Source organism: Hyaena hyaena, unplaced genomic scaffold (assembly GCF_003009895.1).
Source record: "Hyaena hyaena isolate Hyena2069 unplaced genomic scaffold, ASM300989v1 scaffold_602, whole genome shotgun sequence".
NCBI classification, from domain to species: domain Eukaryota; kingdom Metazoa; phylum Chordata; class Mammalia; order Carnivora; family Hyaenidae; genus Hyaena; species Hyaena hyaena.
This window is the reverse complement of record NW_024081229.1, coordinates 489,297-515,081: the sequence shown is the minus strand read 5'-3', so window position 1 is coordinate 515,081 and position 25,785 is coordinate 489,297. Positions and strand designations below refer to the sequence as shown.

Below are 25,785 nucleotides of genomic sequence, written 5' to 3'. Positions count from 1 at the left end.
GAAGAATTTAAGATCTATTTGCTTAGCAAAATTGTTGATTGTAATACAATATTATCTATTTCACTATACTGTTCTTTAGTCTCTAGGACTTATTTAGTACTTATTGCAAGTTTGTACCCTTAAACATCATCTGCCCTTTTCCCCAAACTCCCACTCCCTGGTAACCAGTTTCACTCTCTTTTTACAAGTTTGGCTTCTTTAGATTCCACTTATAAGTGATATCATACAGTATTTGTCTTTCTCTGACTTATCTCACTTAGCATAATGTCCCCAAGGTCCATCCATGTTGTTGCAAAAAGCAGTATGTCCTTCTTCCTCATGGCAAAATAATATTCTATTGTGTATATATATCACATCTTTATCTATTCATACGTTGATGGGCACTTAGGTTGCTTCCATATCTTGGCTATTGTGAGTAATGCTGCAGTGAATATGGGCTTCAATATCCTGTTCTCGTTTCCTCTGGGTATGTACTCAGAAGTGGAATTGCTGGATCATATGGTAGGTCTATTTTTAATTTTTTGAGGAACTTCCATATTATTTACCATAGTGGATAAACCAGTGTACGTGACCAACAGTGCATAAGGATTTCCTTTTCTTCACATCCTTGCCAGCACTTGTTATCTCTTGTCTTCTTGATGATAGCTTTTCTGGCAAGTGTGAAGTAATATCTTGTGGTTTCGATTTGCAGTTCCTAGATGATTAGTGATGTTGAGAATCTTTTCATGTACTGCTGGCCATTCACATGTCTTCTTTGGAAAAATGCTTATTTAATTCCTTTGTCCATTTTTCAGTTATTTTTATTTTGCTATTGAGTTATAGGAGTTCTTTCTGTATTTTGGATGTTACCTCTGCAAAAGTTTTCTCCCATTCTGTATGTTGCCTTTTCATTATGTCAGTTGTTTCTTTTGTTGTGCAGAAGCTTTTGATTTTTGATTTGTTGATTTTTGCTTTTGTTGCTTGTGCCTTTAGTGTTATATCCAAGAAATCATTGCCAAGACCAATGTCAAGGAGCTACTTCCCTCTTTTCTTCTAGAAGTTTTATGGTATCTGGTTTTATGTTTACGTCTTTAATCCATTTCGGATTAATTTTATGAGTGGTCTAAAATAGAGATCCAATTTTACTTTTTTGCATGTGTTCAGTTTTCACAGCATCATTTGTTGAAGAGACTATCCTTTCCTTGTTGAGGGTTCTTGGCTCCTTTGTTGAATATTAACTGATTGTGTATGTGAAGGTTCAATTCTGGGCTTTCTAGTCTCTTCCATGGGTCTGTGTGTCCTTTTTTATGCTGTACCATACTGCTTTAATTACTCTAGTTTTGCAGTATGGTTTGAAATCATGAATTGTGATGCCTCCAGCTTTGTTTTTTCTTAGGATTGCTTTGGCTATTTGGGGTCTTTTGTGGTTCTATACAAATTTTAGGATTCTTTGTTGTGTGAAAAATGTCTTTGGTATTTTGATGGGGATTGCATTGAATCTGTAGATAGCTTTGGGTAGTATGAACATTTTAATTCTTCCCAGGAGCATAATGTATCTTTCCATTTATTTGTGGCATCTTCAGTTTCTTTTATCAGTCTTACAGTTTTCAGAGTCTAAGTCTTTCACCTCCATGGTTAAATTTATTCCTAGATATTTTATTCTTGTTGATGTATTTGTAACATAAAATTGTTTTCTTAATTTCTCTTTCTGATAGCTTGTTATTAGTTAATAGAAATTCAGCTTGTTTCTTTAATTTTTATATTCTACAGCTTTTATTAGTTCTATAAGTTTATTTCATTAGTTCTAATAGATTTTTTGGTTGAGTCTTTAGGATTTTCTGTATTTAGTATGTCATCTGCAAAGAGTGAAACTTTTGCTTCTATCCAAATTGGATAAGTTTGGATGCTTTTAATTTCTTTTTCTTGCCTATTGGCTGTGGCTAGGACTTCCAATTTTATGTTGAATGAAAGTGGTAAAAGTAGGCATCTTTGTCCTGTTTGTAATCTCAGAATTTAGCTTTTAGCTTTTCACCACTGAGTGATAGTTAATGTTCTTTTCCTTTAACCTTTATACTATAGTTAAGTGAGTAATACAGCATCCTTTTGTAGAATTGGAGTTTTCTATATTTGATTATAAATTTTTCGGGGCGCCTGGGTGGCTCAGTCGGTTAAGCGTCCGACTTCGGCTCAGGTCATGATCTCACAGTTTGTGGGTTCGAGCCCCGCGCTGGGCTCTGTGCTGACAGCTCAGAGCCTGGAGCTTGCTTCAGATTCTGTATCTCCCTCTCTCTCTGACCCTTCCCTGCTCGCTCGCTCGCTCGCTTTCTCTCAGAAATAAAGAAAACATTAAAAATTTTTTTAAAACAATAAATTTTCCATTTTTACCATTGTGTTTGCTTTTACATGTTTTCACACTGCTGATCGGCATCTTTTTGTTTCAGCTTGAAGAGTTGTTTTCAGCATTTCTTGTACAGCAAGTGATTAAACTCCCTCTGCTTTTGTTTATCTGAGAAAGTCTTTATTTCTCCTTCATATCTGAAGGATAACTTTACTGGACATAATATTCTTGGCTGGCAATTTTATCCTTCGTCACTCTGAATATATCGTTCCACTGTCTCCTGGTCTGTAGAGTTTCTGCTGAGAAATCCACTGATAGCCTCATTTGGTTTGGTTTGCGTTTTTTTTGGTAGGTTACCTTTTTTTTTTCTTCTTCCCTTGGCTGCCTTTAAGATTACTTATGATTAAGTTTTGACAGTTTCATTATAATATATCTTGGAGAAGGTCTTGCATGAAGTTCATAGGGTGTCCTATTAGATTCATGGACTTTGTTTGCTCAAGTCCTTACCCAGGTTTGAGAGGTTCTCAGCTATGATTTATTTTATTTTTAAAAGTTTATTCATTTATTATTTCTGAGAGAGAGAGAGCAAGCGAGCATGTGCGCAGAAGTGGGGGAGGGCCACAGAGAGAGGGAGACTCAGAATCCAAGGCAGGCTTCAGCTCTGTGCTGACAGCTCAGAGCCTGATGCAGGGCTTGAATTCATGAACCATGAGATCATGACCTGAACCAAGGTCGGATGTTTAACTGACTGACCACACAGGCGTCCCTCAGCTATGATTTCTTTACTCTCTGTCCCTTTTCCTCTCTTCTTCTGGAACCTAATTCTTCACATATTCGGCCTTGTGGTGGAATCTCATAGCTCTTGTTGGCTTTCTTCACTCTTTCTTAATCTAGTTCCTATTCCTTTTCTAACTGTATTATTTCTGTATTCCTCTTCTCCAAGGCACTTCTTTCTCTTCCATGTGTTCTGCTTTGCTATGGATGCTCTCTACTGCATCTTCATCTCATTCATTGAATTCTTCAGTCCAGGATTTGTTTAGTTCTTCTTTCTTTTTTTTTTTTTTTTTAATATTTTTATTTATTTCTAGGAGAGAGGGAGAGAGAGAGAGAGACAGCGTGAGCAGGGGAGGGTCAGAGAGAGAGGGAGATACAGACTCTGAAATAGGCTCCAGGCTCTGAGCTGGCAGTCAGCACAGAGCCCGACGCGGGGCTCGAACCCACGAACCGCGAGATCATGACCGAAGCGAAAGCCGGATGCTTAACCAACTAAGCCACCCAGGCGCCCCTAGTTCTTCTTTATAAGTTCAGTCTGTTTTGTAAAGAACTCTTGTTCATTAATTTTATTCCTGACTTCCTGGAATTGTCTTTTGAGTTTTCTTGTAACTTGTTAAATTTCTTCACAAGAGCAATTTTGGATTGTTTATCAGATTGTTTTATGCTTTTGAGCTTTGTTTCTTTTCGTGATGCCATATTTCCTTGATTTTTTAATACTGTTTGTAGCTATGGACTTCTGCTTTCCCATTTGAAATAGCAGATACGTTCTCAGTTTTTATGATTTCTTGGTTTATAGTTCACCAGTCTAGCTGTTAGAAACCATTCTTCTGTATCCCAGAAGGTGGTATAATAGCTAAAATTTGTAGTTATTTCCCTGCTCACCAACTGTGGCCTATTTTCTGAGCATGCTCCCTGCTTACTGGATCTTGCTCTCTTAGATGGAGTTGGGAGGGCACACATGGAGCTGGCAGCAGAGTTAGGAGAGGTGTGGGCTTAGCGCTTGGCTTGAGGGTGCCCGTGGGCCTGAGGGAGGATCCTTGAGGGGGGTACTACCAGGGGTTTGTGGGTAACTTCCTGTAGAAATGCTGAAGCAGACTGCAGGAACCACGTTCCTTTAGTGACCTTTGACATTCTAGTATCTTTCCTTTCCCAAGTCAGAGGGGGGTCTTTCTCAGAAATCTGGGTGCTATTGGAGACAGAGGTTTCTTTACCCACAACTCATGTAAGTGGCTTAGCTGGGGAGTCACTCTTTGCTTTTGCTTGCTACCACCTACTTTGGAGAGGTTGTTACTGCTACTGCCAAACAACTTAGCGTGCCGTGTCTCCCTGGGGAGGGGAGCAGCTCTGGCAAGTTCCTTCTTTTCTGCATCCAAACTCATCTCTACCCAGTTCCAGTGGCGTGCTGAACTTCCCCTCAGGTGGACTAGATTTCTGCAAATTCTGTTTTGCCTGTGGGGATCCACCAGGGTTCGGACTCTCTGGGTTTCTTTTCCAGTCCTGTTGAGTGGGATGTGCCGGGTTCACTAACTCCCTTGAATCTGTGTCCCTTCCTGAGGTCTTATTTTTGGATGCCCAGATCCCTTGGTGTAAGGTGCTGAGGTACTTTCATTTGGTTATGAATGTCCAATTAGTTGTTTAAAAAGGGAAGGAAAAAAGGAAGGACTTCTACTCCATGATGCTTGATGGTACCTTACAGTTCCCTACAGTTCCCAAGATTCGTACTTAATGTTGGTGAATTTGTTGTTTTGTTTTATGGGTCGCGCCTCTTCAGTCCTCCCTGTCTTGAGGTCATAAGCCTATTCTCCTGTATTGTCTATAGTGCTGTTCTAGCTGCTTATTAAATAATATAATCTTCTTCCCAACTTTGATAGAATATGTAACTTTATAAGGTATATTTATACTCAGAACAGTTAACACAGACTCAGGAGTCCGAGCTCCATGCTCCTCACATTTCCTGCTCCTTCCAGGGGGTCTCTGCTTACAGGCTTCAAGTTTCTGCTCATGAACAGCTTGAAAGAACAGTTAAGCTTGATAGGATTGAATCCTGGTTTGCTTTGTTAGTTGACAACTTTAGCACATTATTTAACCTCAGCCTCAGTTTCCTTACCTATAAAATGGGAATATTAGTCTTTTCTATGGAAGATGGTTGTAAGATTTAGAAGTGAGGTAAAACAGAGCTAACTTTGCGCATGGAAGATACACACAGTTGTTCTTTATTACATCAAAACAGAGCACTTCTTTCATTTCCAGAACTCCTCTCCCATCTACCCATTTGCCCAAGCCAAATGCACTCCCAGGGACATCTAATCTAACTAATCCTTCCGATGTTGATATCTTCTGAATCGATTAAGTAGGTTGAGCCATACGAAACTGCTGATACTCAGCTGTTTGGAACCTATCAGTGATTTAACACAGAGCAGGCAAAACATCTGTCTCCCCGGGTGCCCCATAAGCCTTCTCAGGTGCCCGCCACCCGCCTGAATGGATGCCGCTTCTGCTCTTCTCTGCTGTGTTCTCTGTGTAGCCTCCAGTGGCACACTCCAAAACTTTCAAATCTGGGGCATGTTTTTAAATTATTTTAATCTTTATTTCTGAGAGAGAGAGAGAGAGAGAGAGAGAGAGAGAGAGAGAGCACGAGTGGGGGAGGGACAGAGAGAGAGGGAGACACAGAATCTGAAGCAGGCTCCAGGCTCTGAGCTAGCTGTCAGCACAGAGCCCGACGCGTGAGATCATGACCTGAGCCGAAGTCAGACACTTAACTGACTGAGCCACCCATGTGCCCTGGGCGTGTTTTTAATATGGCCCTTTGGCACATAGGAAGAAAATATTAGAACATCAGTATATTTTTTAAAATTCACCTTAATTTGTTGTTGGTGAGTGTGTGTGTATAGGTTTATTCTATAACATATGTATTACTAATATAGTCTATGATTGGTATGCTGATCATAATCTAAAAAGTTTAGACCACAACAATTACATATGGATTTTAATTAAATACCCAGTTATTTTGTCAAGCAAAATACTATATTCTTGGATGCCTCTATCATACCTACCCTACACCTAACCTATAACTAAAGTCCTTGGGATTATCTCCAAAATACCTTTGGATTCATCTGTTAGGTTAGCTGAGCACCTGTCTGTTCCTCCACATTGTAAATTCTCAGAAGATATATATTGTCCTTGTCTTTCTTGGGTCACACTGGATTTAAGTGCCTAAATAAATATTTGAACTTCTATAATGAACGCCTGTGAATTAGTAAAGAAAAATATTAAGACTTCTTAGCTAATGGGTAAAGGATAGTAGTTCACAAAAGGATATGAACTAAGGAAATGTTTCACCATAGTATTAAGTAAATTTAAAACTTTCAATTAAATATGAAAACTAACTTCGACAATTATATTCTAACAGGTAATCCATTTCGAAGATCCAAGCCTGTGCCTACTCGTGATTTAGGCAGTTCGGATAAGGGACAAGTAAATATCTTTTTCTATATTTAAACAGATTCCTGAGACTTGAAATTGCTTGGTTAACTGACTTAAGTTTCTAAACCATTTATAAAAAAGGGTTTTACTTAACATTGTAAATGTTTTTTACATAACAACCAAATGCTAGCCATCGAATCCTGTAATAGGAGAATCTGGCATTTGGAAATAAATATAAGTTTTAGCTGCTTGAAACCTTATTATCTGACCTTTATGACAGATTAAAGAGAGCCTCTTGTCCTTACAGACGGCCTCACCCAGGGAGCCCCCGGAATCAGTGCACCTGTCAGAGCCTGAATATAAAGATGACGACAAAAAGGAGGAAAAAGAAGAAATCCAGGAAGAAATCAGTCATCTTGATGGAAAGGTGAAACATTTTTTAAAATAATGAATATTATAAGAAATAAATTTAGGTTAAAGTAGACTTGGAACACTTAAGATTCTAAAATAATTGCTCTTTAAGAGCACTCGGGCCTCAGAACTTCAGTTCCTTGGGGGAGGGTCTCAGCGTGAGTCTTTGGACCCCCACAGACATTCAGCAGCCCTTTCTAGTTCAGGGGCACGGCGAAGGAGGGAGTACAGTTCTTTGTTTCAACTCTGTTTCTCTAAACATGGCTAAAAAGCCTTTGGAATCCTGGGTACTTTTTAAAAGCCTCTGTTCTAGGCCTTACGCTTCCTGCAGCCTTTCCATCCATCGCTAGCTGCACAGTGTTATTCTTGTGCTGAGGAAAGGTTTTGAGCAGGGAGTTGCCTGGCTGAGGGGTCCAGCTAGGAGTAAGAATGAAAAGGGAAAGGGGACATGAAGAGGTTTGTTAGCAGGAAGGGAATGAGGTAGTTTTTCCTCAGGTTTACAGAAAATTTACTTTTCTGAATACCTTAGTTTGACCCATTTTAATGGAAATGATAAGGCCAAAATTCACTGGTAGTCTTGAGGAGTGAAGAAGGACAAAATAACAGTCAAAGAAAGTAATTAGACTTTCCCACCAACAATTTATTATACTAAAGCAGAGTTTGTACAGGAAATTTTTTTTTTTAGAAGAATTCCAGTTAATAAATGGAAAAGGAATGAGAAAACTCAAGAATCATCACTTTGCAATCTCTAATTGAAATACAGGACCGAGGCAGTAGTCCTGAATAACCACTGAACCCATAGAGGAGAGGTTGATGGGGCTTCGTGGCAGATCTAATGTTAACTCAGCTGATCCTGAGTTCATGAGGACAGCAGGGGACTGTAGCTATAAGCAGCTCTCAACAGCTCCTAGAAAGTGTTCTTGTCCAAATAATTCAACCAGAATTTAATCACACCTCTAGATGTGACTCCTGGTTTTTTCCCCAGGAAGTATAAGGGTATATGAGAACATGTTAGATGACACCATAATGGGAAAGCAGTCAACCAAATTCAGAATGTGGGAAATTTTACATGGTTAATGACCCAGTTCCTTTAATAAGTAACTGTCATTAAAAATGGACAGGGCAGGGACTGTTAAAAGGCTGAGATTTAAGACGTATATATCAAGTGTTGTATATGGACCCTGTTTTGATCTTGATTCAAATAAACTGTAAAAAGCCTTTTTTGTGCATTCGGAGAAAACATGGATGGTTACAATATGATAAAGGAATTACAGAATGTTAGGGGCAGCAATGATTTGGTTATGTTAAAACCCATTCTTAGGTCAACTGGTTTTACAGGTGAAGAGCTACCTATAGTATAGGAGGATTAGGAGGAACTTAACGGAGGACCAAGGGGGAGAAGAAGGAGGGAAATAGTGGGGGAGAGGGAGAGAGGCAAACCATGAGAGACTCTTGAATACTGAGGACTGATGGGTGTGGGGGGGGGAGGGGAGAGATGGGCATGGAGGGGGGCACTTGTGGGGATGAGCACGGGGTGTTATATGGAAACCAACTTGAGAATAAACTATTTGTAAAAAATAAAATAAAAATAAACTCCGCAAAAATGAAACTGAAAATGACACAAACAAATGGAAAGATACTACATTCTCATGGATTGGAAGAATATTATTAAAATGTCTGTACTGCCCAAAGCAGCCTGCAGATTCAGTGCCGTCCCTATCAAAATGCCAACAGCATTTTTTGCAAAACTAGAATACTAAAATTTGTATGGAACCACAAAAGACCCTGAATACCCAAAGCAGTCTTAAGAAACAATGTTCAAGACACACTACAAAGCTATAGTAAGGAACCAGTATGATACTGGTACAAAAATAGACACCTAGATCAATGGGACAGAAAGCGCAGAAATAAACCGATGCCTGTATAGTCAGTTAATCTATGACAAATGAGGCCAGAATATCCAGTGGGGAAAAGACAGTCTCTTCAATAAATGTCCAGGAAAACTGGACAGCTACCAGCAAAAGAAGGAAACTGGGCCACTTTTTATACCACACACAAAAACAAAGTCAAAATGGATTAAAGACCTACATTTGAGACCTAACACCATAAAAGATCTAGAAGAGAACACAGGCAGTACTTTTCTTCACATTGGACGTAGCATTTTTCCAGATATGTCTCCTGAGAGAAACAAAAGCAAAAATAAACTTTTGGGACTGCACCAAAATAAAAAGCTTTTGCACACAGAAAGGGAACCAGCAACAAAACAAAGGGCAATGTACTGAATGGGAGAAGATACTTGCAAATTATATATCTGATAAGGTGTTAATATCACGCATATATGAAGACCTTACACGACTCAACATCCAAACAACAAATAATCCAGTTAAAACATGGGCAGAGGATGTGAACATATTTTTCCAAAGACGACATACAGATGACCAGCAGACACATGAAAAGATCTCAACATCACTCATCATCAGGGAAATGCAAATCAAAACCACAGTGAGCTATCACTTTAAACCTGTCAGAATGGCTAAACTAAAAAAAGACAAAGCGTTGATGAGGATGTGGGGAAAAAGGAACCCTTGTACGCTGTTGATGGGAATGCAAAGTGGTGCAGTCACTGGAAGCAGTATGGAGGTTCCTAAAAAAGTTTAAAACAGAAATACCATATGATCCAGTAATGCCACTACTGGGTATTTACCCAAAGAAAACAAAGACACAAATTTCAAAAGATACATGTGCCCATATGTTTATTGCAGCATTGTTTACAATGGCCAATTTATAGAAGCAAACTAAGTGTACATTAATGGATAAGAAAGATGTGTGTGTGTGTGTGTGTGTGTGTGTGTGTGTGTGTACACACACAGGAATACTAGCCATTAAGAAAAGATGTGATCTTGCCATTTGCGACTACTGGTATAGGTCAGACTAAGTACCACATGATTTCACTTATGTGGAATCTAAAAAATTAAGCCAAAAGCAGATTCAGGCCTGTAAATACTGAGAATAAACTGATGGTTGCCAGAGAGAAGGGGGTGGGAACGGACAAAATGTGTCAAGGGGAATAGGAGGCACAGGTTTCCAGTTATGGGAGGAGTCAGTCATGGGGATGAAAGGTGCATCACAGGGATTAAGTACAGGTGATGGCATTGGAGTAGTGCGGTTTGGTGACAGATGGGAAAGCCACACTTACAGTGAGCAGAACAGAACGAATAGACTTGTAAAATCACCATGTTGTAAACCTGACACTAATATTCTGTACAGTCCAATACTCTAAAAAAGAGAACTCAGCAAAAAATGGGTTTGTTTTGGTAGAATAGGTGACAGAAGAATGGTGGGGTGTTGATACTTAGGAGTTTATTAACTTTTCTCCTTTTGTGACAATGTTGCTTATATTATGAACGATTCCAAAGTAGGCAATTTGGAAAAGAGTTATGGACATTTTTGTCATATGGTCTCAGAAGGAAATCTCTCCCATTGATCATCTTGTTTCTTTTTATAGATAGAAAAGGTTTATAAGAATGGGTGCCATGTTATATTGTTTCCAAATGGAACTCGAAAAGAAGTGAGTGCAGATGGGAAGACTGTCACCGTCACTTTCTTTAATGGTGATGTGAAGCAAGTCATGCCAGATGAGAGAGTGGTAGGTTTCCATAGACGTGTTTTTCTCCATGGCTTAAACATCTCTAGAGAAAAGGCATACTGACTTTGTGTCTTTACAGATCTACTACTACGCATCTGCCCAGACCACTCACACTACTTACCCAGAAGGACTAGAAGTCTTACATTTCTCAAGTGGACAAATAGGTAAAAACTTGCTCTGCCCTCTCCTAATAAAATAGTTTCCCTTTTTTTAAAAAATAAGGGGCGCCTTTGTAACTGAGTTGGTTGAGTGTCTGATGTTGGCTCAGGCCGTGATCTCAGTTTGTGATTTTGAGCCCTGTATCAGGCTCGCTGCTGTTATCACAGAGCTGGCTTTGGATCCTCTGTCCCCCGTTCTCTCTGCCCTTTCTCCGCTCATGCTCTCTCTCTCAAAAATGAATAAACTTTTTTAAAAAAATAGGAAAAAAAATAATCTTTTTTAAACAGAAAAACACTTTCCAGATGGGAGAAAAGAAATCACGTTTCCTGACCAGACAATCAAAAACCTATTTCCTGATGGACAAGAAGAAAGCATTTTTCCAGATGGTACAATCGTAAGAGTACAAAGGTAAGATACCTGTTAAATTTGCTTCTAGATTTGCCAATTTTCAACTTCTATTTCCAAGTGAAATTTTAAAGTCATTCAGAATGTATGTGAGTTTAGCACCGAGCACAGATACACACTTTGAGAGCAGGTGAAGAGTTTTCAGCATTTGGAGTTTAGAACTAGTTAGTTAGAGATGTATAGGTTCTAATATATATTCTATAGAAACTTAAAGGAAGTCTGTATAGCACATCACAAAGGGGAATGGCAAGTTTCTGTAGAGAAATAAATCTGGTGAAACTTGAAAATAGTGAATAAGACACAAAGAAGGAAGGCTGCCTGGTCAGATTTTAAGAACCACCAAGCAACGGCAACAGTATTTGAATTAGACTGTGTATCTCTTCTCTGGCTCCTATTTTGATTTGCTGGATCTCCTTGTCCTAGCTTGATTAGCATTTTATTCCTTGGCCTCCCTGACTCAATTTTTTAAAATAAAACCTCTTTCTCCTTCTGAGTGTTCCATTTCTTGAAGTTAGAGAATTCTTCGTAGTGCCTTCAGTCCACAGCACCGTTTCTCGTACTACCACGCAGGTTTGTCAGGCCCGCTGTCCCACTTTACACCCTCCTCTCCTAGGACGTGTGTGCGTTTATCTAACTTGAATTCTGTGATACACAGTTAGCAAAAAAGAAAAAAAATAAAGCTAAACACTAATTCAGATAATGTAGGAACTTCTTATGGTCATGGTAGGGTTCGCCCTGAATATGGTTTGAAACTTTCTCTGCTGCTCAAATACCAATCTCTTCTAAAATTTGCCATAAATCTTATCTGTACATTATACTCTGAACAATTTCAGAAACTTTTCCATCTTTAACTCTCATGTTTGAAATTTTCTATAATAAGAGGAGAAAATAATATGAAAACCTCCATGTACTTCTCTCTCCCTCCTCCAACAGTTGTTAACTCATGGCCAGTCTTTTTTCATCTAAACTCCAGCAAATCCCAGATATTAGTTCATTCAGGATTATTATATTAGTTCATTTTTGATTTATAGCCATGGTTCTTCAACTTCACTGCGTATTAGTCAGTTTAATGGCTGACTTCGGCTCAGGTCATGATCTCACAGCTCGTGGGTTTGAGCCATGTTCGTATTGGGCTCTGTGCTGACAGCTCAGAGCCTGGAGCTGCTTCGAATTCTGGTCTCCCTCTGCCCCTCCCCCACTCGCACTCTGTCTCTCAAAACTGAATAAACAGTAAAAAAATAAAAAACCCTGAAGTGGTGGCTCCGTTGCAGAATGCTGGGCCACATGCCAGTTGTTTGCGTTTCTAATGAAGTCTCAGGGCCACATGTGATGAAGCAGGGGCTCTCAAAATGACTTTTAAGTCTAACACTTAAGTGTGGCACAAAGCTATTACATTCACATGAATCTGAGAAATAACCAAGAAACCACCATGTGGAGAAGTGGTAATTCACAATCTGTAAATCTAGCTCTGTTTCTGACAGCGCATCATACTTGTATTTAGGGGTTCAGTTTGAATGTCCTGTGTGCACATCGAGCAGTCCACTTGGGATTAACTGCTTCTTTGGTGTCACGGCTTCTGAACAGGTCATAAGTCAAGTCTGACCCTTTCCCTTCCCGGGAACATAAACTCTTTACTGCAACCTGATAAAGAGCAAGGCCTGCTTATAACCTAGGGAAAAAAATAAAGGTCAAAACTGAAAGCTGTATTTTAATACAATGCCCAATTTATCTTAGATGCAAAATACGTGTAAAGTTAAAAAAACAAACCTAAGCATTTTGTAGTTTCACTATATAAATTTATTAAAAACTTTTCAAGGGCACATTTTTTTTTTTAATGTTTATTTTTGAGAGAGACGGAACGTGAGCTGGAGAGGGGTAGAGAGAAAGACACAGAATCACAAGCAGGCTCCAGGCTCTGAGCTGTCAGCACAGAGCCCGAGGCGGGGCTCGAACCCACGAGCCATGAGATATGACCTGATCTGAAGTCCAACACTTACCTGACTGAGCCACCCAGGCGCCCCACTTTTCATGGGCACATTTAAGTGCTAATTTGATCTTTGGAACTAGCAGCCTGAGGTAGAAACAGGATGGAAAGAATTTGCAAAGAAGGTATATTGTGCAAGGAAAGGACCACAGGAGACTCAAGAGAGAGAACTGTCAGAATCAAAAAGCCACTTTTAGATCATTTTCCTGTTATATATTTAAAATATTTAAAGAAATTAAATTCTATTTTAAATTTACAGAGATGGCAACAAAATCATAGAGTTTAATAATGGCCAGAGAGAACTTCACACTGCTCAGTTCAAGAGACGGGAATATCCAGATGGCACTGTTAAAACTGTATATACAAATGGTCATCAAGAAACAAAGTACACATCTGGCCGAGTAAGAGTTAAAGACAAGGATGGTAATGTTCTAATGGATACAAAATTGTAATGATCTTGTATGTAACTAATCATGAAATAACACTAACTTGATTTTCTTCTCAAAAAATGTACATTTCTTGTGGATTCTGTGGTTTAATTTATATAGAAGTGGGAAAGATTATGTTTGGATTATAAAATAAAACATCATAGCTTCTTATATTCTTTGAAATGTACAAGAACAGCTTTCATTTTTAATTCACTAAGGAAAGAGACTGTAAAAATGAGCCACTTACAATAGCACAGATTTTTCATGAGCACATCAGCCATAGAACAAGGACTTGCACAGCAATTTTACTCAGGGAATAAGAGAACGTCTGCAGTCAGAATATATGGTGTTCAATTAGTACTAAAATTAAAGCATTATATCTACTATAATCAAAGCATTTTATCTACTATAGAGGTTCTTAAATTATAATAGAATGGGAAGTTAAAACCATGAATAAATACAAACAGGTCAAACAACAACACAGGTAGAAGAGTTCATTGTGTGAGCACAGATACTCACAGGAGAAGAGTTACAGTGAGGGTGTGTAAGTGGTCAAAATGGGACACGTGAGGAGGGAGGGTGTGTGAAAAATAACCAGCTCGTGTTAACTGATCAACTACCAGTGCCCTGATGTTATAACCCATAAACCTGTAGGCTGACAGAAGCAAGATGTCCTTGAAGGAAGGGCAAGGCACCTGTGTGACTTTACGTGTAAGTACAGTTTGCTGTAGTTACTACAGTCATATTAGCAATGATGTGGTTTTTTAAGAAGCTAAATGTATCAATTCCAGGTGATTTAAGAACTGACATATGAAAAAAGTTGCAAACTTATCAAAGAAAACAAAGAGTTACATATATTATCTCAGGATAGAGAAGGACTTTTAAATGAAGCACAGTGGAAACTTTGACGTAGACGTATGAAAAATGTGTCCAAAGGTATCACAAAAAAGGATAAAAGATAAGCCATAGACTAGAAGATATATCTACTTGACAAAGGATTAATATCCAGAATATGTAAAGAATTCCTACTGATGATTACAAACAACTCAACACAAAAATGGACAAAGGATATGAAAAAGCAAACAAGTAACTGCTAAACCAGTGAATGCTTACTGAAATAATAAGATCCCTTTTTATACTAGTATCATATACTGATCACAAGACATGTTGCCAAGGGACTCAGACTACTGGTGGTAGAAAATGGAGTAAACCCCCTTCTGGAAAATAATTACCTCATGACCTAGTAATTTCCACTACAAAGTGTATATACTAGAAAACCAATAACATGTACACATATCTGTAACTGAGAAAAAACTGGCAACAACCTAAATATCTACCAACAGAATTATGTGCACAGACAGAAGAGTAAAAGTGAATGAAATGGAGCTCTGAATACCAACACGGATAACAGTGCTAGTGAGAAAATTAAAGATGCGATAGTGCATGCATTAAAAAATATACACAGCAGTACTGTGTCTTGCTTATGGATGCATTCATATGCAGTAAAATAAGAATGTAAGAACAATAAACACCAGATTCACAATAGTGTGCACGTCTTCAGGGAAGTGGATGATGGGGGACGGTCACTATAGGAGCCTCCAGCTGTTCTAAGAAGGTCTTGCTTAAACCGAATATATATTCGTTATAAAAAACAAACTATTTTTATGTGCCTAAAATACTTGATTTTGAAATTACTGTAAAACTAGAAAATACTTGAAAGCAAATATTTATTAACTATTTTTTCGAACAATTCCTAATATTTTAACATGTAAGAGGAAAAAAAAAAAAGGCCAGCACAACTGCAGAACAAGTCAAGAAAACGGCCTACATGTAACAGAAAACCTTCTTCTGGGCCGCTGTAGATGCTCTCCCCTGGACCTGAAAAACAAAATGCATGTTATATAGAACCTTTGCTTCATTTAATGTTCAAACCAGTTACTGAATCGCTTGTTACATTTATGTGCATGAACACACAGCTGGCTACCCAAGTACTTCAGCAGCTTTATGAGGACCTGGACTGCTCGGCAGTGTTCTGTGCATGCCCTGTCCTTGCGTGCCCGTCCCCAACAACTGTCTGGTACTCTGAGTGTCCTGATCGCCATCCAAGCATTCTTATGCACGCAGACCCTCTCTGGTTCCGGTACTCAACAGGTGCAAAGGGCATACGAAGAAGTCTGGATGAGAGTCCTGTTGAGCTTTGCGGTTATTCTTTGAGACATCAAGGAGAGTCCAAAGATGCTTTCATGGGCAGTGTAGTATTAATCTGCACAATATTAATTACATGCCTTATGCTGGTCATAAGGGTAAACAAGAAGTCCTGAAACTTACATCACTCATCTCGGTCTGCAAGCCCCATTTCTACCAATGACATATGAACTGGATACTGTTCATCTTGATATAATGTCACTATTTGCTCTGGTGCCTGAGCCTAAAATTAAAAGATAGTTATCAAGAAAATATAATAATGTCTTTGCTGGTTTTTCTCTCCTACATCTGGACTATAAACAGGAAGGAAAAGGCATTCTCCAAGTTTATTAATAATTTATTCTTCAAAAAGGTATTTGTGATGGTTTCCTATTAAATCCCATCCTTTCCATTCTTATATTGTATTTAAAGTTTAAGCCTTTCCAAAAGTTTACCTAGATTGAGCCAATGGGCTATAACACTCCATCCCTATTAAAATTCATTTATATTCTACCCATATACCTTTATGTATAAACTGACCAAATTTTGAGTATTATTCATGGAGGTCAATAAATATGTTTATCTGTAAGAATACTTACTGTGTTTCCACTGGCTTCCTGAGAGGAACTGTACATAAGCTATTTACACTACTCTGCGCACACAGAAGCATGGTATGTACCTCTAGAGGTTTTCAAAACATACTTTCTAGTTGTTTCATTAAGAGCTCATTCTGGTCAGAGCCAGTACATCAGGAATCCCCAAACCCTGAATAGGCTGGGCTGAAACAACAGTGTTGAGGACTAGGCTGAATTAAAGAGAGTTATTTCCATTCAAAGGGGTTGTTGCTACACCACTCCAGCTGAGTGCCATTTTGGAAAGGACCCAGGATTCCTGAATTTATCATATTTAATCAGAAGTTAGAAACACAGAATTTGGGGGGATAAAATTTTCCAATTTTAAACACTGCACTAAGTAAAACAGGTTCAGGCCAGATTCTCCCTATGGGCCACCCCTTTATGGCATGTTAATCCTCTAAACAAAGCATTTTTACATTAAACATGATCTGGACTTTATTATTTGAACCTTTTTTTTTCCCATTAAGGTGTTATATGCATGATATAGGTGTGGTGTGTGTGTTGTGGTACATGTGTGTTTATGTGTTGTGTTGGTATGTGTGTGGTATATTTTGGTGTGGCTTTTTGTGTTATATGTGGGTTATATGTAGTTTGTGTGTGCTGTATATATATATTTTTTAATGTTTTTATTTATCTCTGAGAGAGAGAGAGAGAGAGACAGCATGAGTAGGGGAGGGTCAGAGACCAAGGGAGATACAGAATTTGAAGCAGGCTCCAGGCTCTGAGCTGTCAGCACAGAGCCCGACGTGGGACTCGAACTCACGAACCATGAGATCATGCCCTGAGCCGAAGTCGGATGCTTAACCGACTGAGCCACCCAGGCGCCCCAGTATGTGCTGTATATTTGGAGGATGTGATGTTTATGCTGTGTGTATGGATTGTGTGGTATATATGCTCTGTGTGTCTGGTATATGAGCAGTGTGAGTGGTTCTGACTGGTGCATGGTGTGTTTGTAGTGTATGTGTTGTGTGTAATGTGTGTGCATTATGTGTGAGATACTGCATGGTGTATCAAATGTGTATGTGGTATATACTTGTGTGTGCAGTATGAGTGGTGTGCATGATGTTTAAGTGTTGGGTGGTATGTTTGCATGGCAGGTATTTGGTACGTGTGGTGTGTAAATAGTGTGTGTCAAGTGCAGTATGTGTTTATATTTCCTATGTGTTGTATGTGTTGTTTTGTGTGCTGCCTTAGTGTGTGGTTTATGCTGGTGTCTGTTGTGAGTGGTGTGTGTGTTCCATCCAGTGTTGTGTTGGTTATGTGTGGTACCTATGTGGTGTATGTATGGTGTGTGATTGATATTTCTGTAATGTATGTTGTATATCTGGGCTTTTTTGTGGCATATGTGTGCTATGTTTAGTGTGTGTTATGTATGTGATTGTGTGTGTGGTATACGTGTACTGTGTCAGGTATGTGTGGCATGTGTGTGTGATGTTTTTTGTGTGATATATGTGTGGTGTTTGTGTTATATGTAGGGTAAGTATTGGGTGTATGGTATTTATGTGTGGTGTATGTATAGTGTGGTACATATGTGATGAATGGGTTGTGTGTGCAGTTCATAGTATAAATGTGTTGTGGGTGTGATGTGTGATGTTTGAATGCTGAGTGATGTATTTGGTTGGTGTGTACTGAAGGAGTATATGGTGTTTGGGTGGTTTGGTTGCAATATATTTTATGTGTTTTCTCTGAGTGTAGTGTGTGTTGTGTATTTCTCTGTATTATGTGTGGGGTGTGAGTGCTGTATATGTGATGCAGGTTACTGGTGGTGTATGTGTGGTGTCTGTGTTAAGTGTTTGGTGTTTTTGAGTTGTTCATGTGCTGGTTATGTTTGGCGTCTCTGGTGAACATGTGGTGTGTGTGAATGGTATTCTTGTTGTGTGGGATGTATGTGGTATGCATGCTATTTGTGGTATTTGTGTGTCTTGTGTGTTTTGTTTGTGTAATTCTTGTGTATATTTCAAGTGGGTGTGTAATGTGTCTCGTGTGGTATGTGTGTGCTCTGAGTGGTTTTTTATGATGTGTGGTTTGTGTAAAACGTCTTTGGTATGTATTCTAGGATGTGTGTTTTCTTGTGTGGTATGTGGTGTATGGGTGTCTTTGCCATTTATTTTATATAAGTGTAATGTGTGTCGTATATTCCCCTGTGTGTGTTATGTATGGAATGTGAGTGCTGTGTTTATTTGAACCTTCTGGTAGTAGCTTCCACTGCATTAAATTCAAAATTAGCACATATCAGTCCTTTCCATGGCTTCAACCAGAATTCTATTCTTGTCTTTCCTACTTTTAGGATGCAGCACAATGTCACTTCCCAGACCTATTTTATTATTATTATTTTTACTTTATTGTTACTTACTATTTGAATGCCTACTAAGGATGAGCTCAAATATCATATATATCCTAATCTCTTTAGATGGAAATAATCCTTTTTTAAAAGTTTATTTATTTTGAGAGAGCGCACGAGCAGGGGAGGGGCAGAAAGATGAGGGAGAGAATCCCAAGCAGGCACCACACTGACAGTGTGGAGCCCTATGTGGGGCTTGAAGTCATCAACCTCAGGATCATGACTTTGAGCCGAAATCACAAGTCACGCTTAACCAACTATGCCACCCAGGAGCCCTCGAAATAATCCTTAATACACCACATCCCAAAGTTACCTATACTTCTTTTATATGACAGACCGTATGTCATTCTACGTCATAATTATTAATGGTTTACAAATGTTTCATTACCTTCATTGACTTATGAGTTCTCTGACTACAGGATATTCATCTTGATCACTTTCATCTTACTGATTACATCTGTGATATTTATAATAAATGTTTGCTAAATATAAACTAAAACATAATTTTAACAAACCTTAAAATTAATTTTGTAATATTTACAGCTTTATATGCTTTAAAACACTTTTTTTGTACCTAGAGTCGCATAGATAGAAAGCACTTTAGGGGCACCTGGGTGACTCAGTCTGTTAAGTGCCCGACTTTGGCTCAGGTCATGATCTCACGGTTCATGGGTTCGAGCCCCTCGTCGGGCTCTGTGCTGACGGCTAGCTCAGGGCCTGGAGCTGCTTCAGATTCTGTCTCCCTCTCTGTCTGCCCCTCCCCCTCTCACACTCTGTCTCAAGAATAAACATTAAGAAACAAAACAAGCACTTTGGAAAGTTAATAGGGATCCTGGAAATAGCTTCAAGGAGGTTTTGGCTAGTGAAGACAGTTACCACGGAAGACGCATACAGCTGCTTCCCTTGCAGACAGTCCATCATCGCCCACAGCGCTTCCATACTCCATCTGGGACAGTATGGAATTCTGGTCTTTCCTGGATCTTGTGAGGGAGGTTTAAACCCTGCCAAGAGAACCTTTATGGCTCGGGCTGGATACTGCATAAGATGAAGAGGAATTTGACGCAGTCTGTCACAAAAGAAATTCTTAAAATGTTTAGAATGTCATGATTAAAATTCTCTAACAGCCAAAACTGTAAAACATAGGGGAAAAGTTCTGGACATTGGAGTTGGCAATGAATTCTTAGCTGTGACACCAAAAGCACAAACAACAGAAGAAAAAATAAACTGCACCACAACAAAATTAAAAACTGTGCAAAGGACATAGTCAACAAAGTGAAAACACAGCTTACCGAGTGAGAGAAAATATACATTTTTTTTTAAAAAGTAGACATTTCTCTATGGAAGATACATAAATGGGCAAAAAGCACATGAAAAGGTGCTCACCATCACTAATCATCAGAGAAATGCAAATTAAAGCCACAGTGAGACATAACCTCACACTCGTTAGGTTGGCTACACCAGAAAATAACGAGTGTTGGTGAGGATGCAGAGAGAGACTGGACCTCCTGGGACACTCGGTGTAAAATCGTACACCCACTATGGGAAACCAACCGTTTGCTACCTCCTCCAAATACTAATCAGTATTAGTATTACAGAATGAGTAATACTGTAATTAATAATACAGAATGAGTCTGTAATCCAGCAATTCCACTTCTCAGTATATACCCCCAAAGAACTGAAGGCAGGGTCTCAAAGAAAGATTTGTACATTCACATTCATACCAGCATTAATCACAACAGCTAAAAGGTGGAATCAACCTTCAATGCGCAGGATATAAAATCAGTGTACAGAAATTGATTCCATTTCTATACACCAATAATGAAGCAACAGAAAGAGAAATCAAGAAATCATCCGATTTACAACTGCACCAAGAACCAATAAAATACCTAGGAATAAACCTAACCAAAGACGTAAAAAAAGATCTGTATGCTGGAAACTATAGAAAACTTATGAAGGAGACTGAAGACATAAAGAAATGGTAAAACATTCCATGATCATGGATTGTAAAAACAAATATTGTTAAGATGTCAATTCTACCCAAAGCAATCTACACGTCCAATGCAATCCCAATCAAAATTGCACAGACACTCTTCTCAAAGGTAGAACAAACAATCCTAAAATTTGTATGGAATCACAAAAGACCCCGAAGAGCCAAAGTTATGTTAAAAAAGAAAACCAAAGTGGGAGGCATCACAATCCCAGACTTCAGCCTATACTACAAAGCTGTAATCATCAAAATAGTATGGTGTTGGCACATAAACAGACAAACAGACCAATGGAATAGAATAGAAAACCCAGAACTGGACCCACAAATGTATGGCCAACTAATCTTTGACAAAGCAGGAAAGAGTATCCAATGGAAAAAAGACAGCCTCTGTAACAGATGGTGCTGGGAGAACTGGACAGCAACATGCAGAAGAATGAAACCAGATCATTTTCTCACACCATACCCAAAAATAAACTCAAAATGGATGAAGGATCTGAATGTGAGACAGGAAACCATCAAAACCCTAGAGGAGAAAGCAGGCGACAACCTCTTTGACCTCAGCTGCATAATTTCTTGCTTGACACATCTCTAAAGACAAGGGAATTAAAAGCAAAAACGAACTATTGGGACCTCATCAAGGTAAAAAGCTTATGCACTGCAAAGGAAACAACAAAACTATAAGGTAACCAATGGAATGGGAAAAGATAGTTGCAAATGACATATCAGATAAAGGGCTAGTATCCAAAATCTATAAAGAACTTACCAACTGAACACCTAAAAAAAAAAATAATCCAGTGAAGAAATGGGCAGAAGACATGAACAGAAACTTCTCCAAAGAGGACATCCAGAAGGCCAACTGACACATGAAAAGATGTTCAGCGTCACTCATCATCAGGGAAAGACAAATCAAAACTCCACTGAGATACCACCTCACACCAGTCAGAGTGGCTAAAATTAACAACTCAGGAAATGAGATGCTGGCGAGGATCTGGAGAAACAGGAACCCTCTCGCACTGTTGGTGGGAGTGCAAACTGGTGCAGGCACTCTGGAAAACAGTGTGGAGGTTCCTCAAAAAATCAAAAACAGAACTACCCTACGACCCAGCAATAACACTGCTAGGAATTTATCCAAAGGATACAGGAGTGCGGATTCACAGAGTCCCCAAAGTTTACAGCAGTGCTTTCAACAAGAGCCAAATTATGGAAAGAGCCTAAATGCCCATCAACTGATGAATGGATAAAGAAGGTGTGGTTTATATATACAGTGGACTACTACCTGGCAATGAGAAAGAATGAAATCATGCCATTTGCAACAATGTGGATGGAACTGGAGGGTATTATGCTAAGTGAAATTAGTCTTTTAAAATGGTTAAGATGGTAAACTTTATGATACATGTATTTTACCACAATCAAATATTACCAAAAAAAATAACAGGTGTTGGCAAGGATGTAGAGAAACTGGAAGCCTTGTGCACTGTTGGCAGTAATGGAAAATGGTACAGAATGGCACAGAAAGTTTGGCAGTTCCTCAAAAAGTCAAACAAAATTACCATATGATCCAGCAATTCCACTTCTAGGCATACACATCAAGCACATAAGGCAGGGACTCAAATAACTACTTGTGTGTCATTGTTCATAGTAGCATTATTCACAATAGCCACAGGATGGAAGCAGCCCAAGTGCCCATTAACAGATGAATAAACAAAATGTGGTACGTACATTGAAGGAGTATTATTTAGCCATAAAAATAATGAAATTCTGATACATGCTATAATTGAATATGCCCTGAAAACATTATCCTAAGTAAAATAAACCAGAGAGAAAGGGACAAATACTCTATGATAGTACTTATATAAGGTATCTAAAATAGGGCAAATTCACAAAGACAGGAAGTAGAATAAAGGTTACCAGTGGCTGAAGAAAAGGAATGGAGAGTTATTGTTTAGTGGGTACAGAATTTCTGTCCTGAAAATAGACAGTGGCATTAGATTCACAACACACTGAATGTACTTACCACCAAATAAATGCATACTTAAAAATGGCTAAAGTGGCAAAGTTTATTATATTTTACCACAATAAAGAGACTTATAGATTTTTTAAATCCTAATACCTTTAAAAATATTTTTAAAGAACCAGAACTTTTCCAATAATTATTATAAAAACCTCTAAGAATTCTAATTCAACTAAGTTGATTTAAAAAAAAAAAAACCAAACCTGTTTATTGTCAGCTTTTCAGTTGATCCATAATCAACAAACTGCACCAGGAAAGCTAGAGGATTAAAGTCTTTAACAGACACAATCTTTGCTCTATACCATAAGCCATCATCATATTCAGCAAGGCAAGGCATTTCTGGAAAGACAGAAAAAAGAAAAAAAAATCACAATTACTTTGTATTTTCTTTAAAAAATTTGTTCTTAACACAGAAAAGTACGAAGAAAATGTAAACACCATGAGCCCATCATTCAGAATTAAACACTCAACCGTTTCTCAGAGGTTGGATCCTGCTTGTTGCTGCTTCTGGTCTCTACACTTGGTTTCTGCTGCTTCCTATGCAGTGAACCCTGAAGACACAGGCACTTCTCTGGTCCTCATAGTTCCTACCTCCTCTGCCCATGGCTTAGACCATCCCTGCCCTGCCCTTGCATCTTAGATTCCCCAAGTATCTTTTCATCTGAGCCATCATCTTCCACAAATGTTTTCTGCTCTTCCTTCTTTCGGTTTTGTCCTCCTCCAGTCCACTCTGTGGAAAACCAACAGAATTAAATTTAAAGAATTCAATTGCCCTTGTTTATAATTCTTCAACAGCATTATAACCATCTGCAGTATCAAGTCCTTGTACCAGTTCTTCACAATCTACTCCCAACCATCTCCTACCATATATCCTCAAACGTTACCTAACTAGAATCACCTGAGCTTCTACTTTAGCTCATGGCTGTTCCCCATATGTGGAATGTACTCCTACACCCCCTTTTAGGATAAACCTCTCTTTCGAAGATCAGCTTCAACATGACTTATAAAGCCCTGACTACCCCTAACCATTGGTTTCTCTGTGATCCTTACGGCACTGTGAACACACCTGTAATGCAAGCTGTTATTTTCATACTAAACTTAGTTTTCATACCCCTCTCAGCAAGCTCTCTCGTTCTTATGTGCAGAACTGTATTTGTACTCCTAATATGGTACCAGGTACCATATTGCTCGGTAAAAAATCTAATCAATGAACGAATGCTATGCCTGAGTAAAACTCTGGAAAAATTAGTATAGTAGGTACTTCCCTTCTCTTCATACACCTTTAGATTTCAGAGTAGACAGCACACTTCAGACTCCTGTCTTCCTCTATTTCCACCCTTATCTTTCTTTATATTATCCCAATGTCTTCTACATAATTTCCACAGAAGTGTAGCTGTGGGCAAATGGTATTTAAATACTACAGGACTCTAATGTATAAAGACTTTTGGTAGAGTTACAAACAGTTTCTTGAGTCTGCAGAGAAGACGATCAGTAAGACAGCGAAGAAGCCCCTGTAGAGCGGCCTGCATAACACGCCATTGACTGAATCACTGGTAGCAGTCCTTCCAACTTTTACTATTTCCAGCCTTAAAAACATGGCTGAAGTTTCCTCTCAAAATAGAATTAAAAAAAAAAAACCCAACCAACCTAGTTGTCATGTTATTTTAACCTACAAAACAACTTTTTAATAGGCATTTACCTATAAATCAACTTGGACATATGCATATTTAAAAGAACTTTTACTGACGAATAAAATACAGAAAACACACAATATTTGTATAGCGCCATGAATGATCACATTACATACAGTATGTTTCTGTGACTTTCCTTTAGATAAGAATTTCCTTTAGAGGAAGGAATTATTTCTTCCAGGCTATAAATTTGAGTTTATAAGAACAAACAATCAAGAATTTATTTCTCATTCAACAAATGCTTGTGAGCACGGTGCCCTTCTAATTGCTGGTGTCACTGCAGTACAGAGGGTCCCAACCCACAGTGCTTTTTAAAAAAGGAGTAGCAGGCATGGGGGGCCGGGGGCCGGGCAGGGTGCGGGCAGCGCACCTTCTCTGGGGGGACAGCTGAGCAGGCATGGAAACCGCTATACAGTTTAGGGGAAGAACAGAAGGAACAGCAAGTGCTGCTTATCAGCCAAACAGAAGTCACACGCAATTAAAATCTCACTGAGTAACATCAGGCAAGATTTTAGGCTGATGTTTTCCTTTGCGTTAGCATATCCTCCGATATACACAAAATACTAAGAAAAAACACATCTCTGTACCACATACTGATAAAAATGTATAGATGCCACTCTTGGTTTTCAGAAATTGTCAACAGCAGTAATGAGATGCATTTCCTTCATAAAAGAATCACATATATAATAAAGATGGGTAGGAATGGATTAGAAGAACAAGATACAGCACTATTTGACTTACCCTGACAGGACAGGACACAATCTGTGAACTCCCATACCCTACTTAAAAATTATCAGCTTGGGTGGTTTGTAATTAAAATTACTGTCATTTAGGTCTGAATGACAACTTTCACAATTTGAGCTAATGGCAGAACCTCAGGCTTAGAAAAATCATCTTTATGCAGTCAATTTTCCAATGCACACAGAGTTCTGGAAAGTGGAAATGCCCCAAGACAGTTACATCCCCTCTTTTACTTCACTCTTTTAGAAAATGAGAAAGATCTACAGAGCATCCTGCGGATGCAGGGACTGTACTTATAAAAGTGTATACAAGTATCAGTTAACATCAGAAATAGCCCAACCTCAAAAGTCCATTAAAACAAAACAACAATTTTATTAAGAAGCCTATTATACTCAGAAAATTTAGCATACCTGTTCTAAAGTCCGTCAGAGGAGGGTATGTCTCCACATTCTTATTAAACCTCCTCAGTGCTTCATTAAGGCTTTCAGACTCATATTCCCAGCTAACTCCACTGTCATCTGTGTCACTGTGCTGGTTAAACAGATTACAACTTTCTACAGAATCAAGGCAAATATACACCTAAGTGGGGGAAAGGGAAGGAAAGAACTTTCAACTTCTGTAATTTTTAGTATTCATTTATATGGGCAA

At 38.7% G+C, this 25,785-nt stretch overlaps 2 protein-coding genes across 2 annotated transcripts in view; one reads left to right on the top strand and one right to left on the bottom strand.

Moving 5' to 3' along the window:
- The window catches only part of CENPJ (centromere protein J), a 68,475-nt gene extending 54,843 nt beyond the window's left edge, over positions 1-13,632 (top strand). Inside the window, 6 exon segments of the mRNA XM_039256941.1 lie at positions 6,501-6,565; positions 6,822-6,941; positions 10,431-10,571; positions 10,651-10,735; positions 11,018-11,138; positions 13,379-13,632. Of these exon segments, the coding sequence (XP_039112872.1) occupies positions 6,501-6,565; positions 6,822-6,941; positions 10,431-10,571; positions 10,651-10,735; positions 11,018-11,138; positions 13,379-13,571 (725 nt within the window). The 3' untranslated portion in view covers positions 13,572-13,632.
- Positions 13,633-15,323: 1,691 nt separating this feature from the next.
- RNF17 (ring finger protein 17) overlaps positions 15,324-25,785 on the bottom strand; it is a 121,627-nt gene continuing 111,165 nt past the window's right edge. Inside the window, exons 33-37 of the mRNA XM_039256942.1 lie at positions 25,548-25,716; positions 22,909-23,044; positions 19,584-19,773; positions 15,876-15,975; positions 15,324-15,425 (exon numbers count right to left, since the gene is read on the bottom strand). Of these exons, the coding sequence (XP_039112873.1) occupies positions 15,877-15,975; positions 19,584-19,773; positions 22,909-23,044; positions 25,548-25,716 (594 nt within the window). The 3' untranslated portion in view covers positions 15,324-15,425; position 15,876. The remainder of the gene's footprint in view (positions 15,426-15,875; positions 15,976-19,583; positions 19,774-22,908; positions 23,045-25,547; positions 25,717-25,785) is intronic.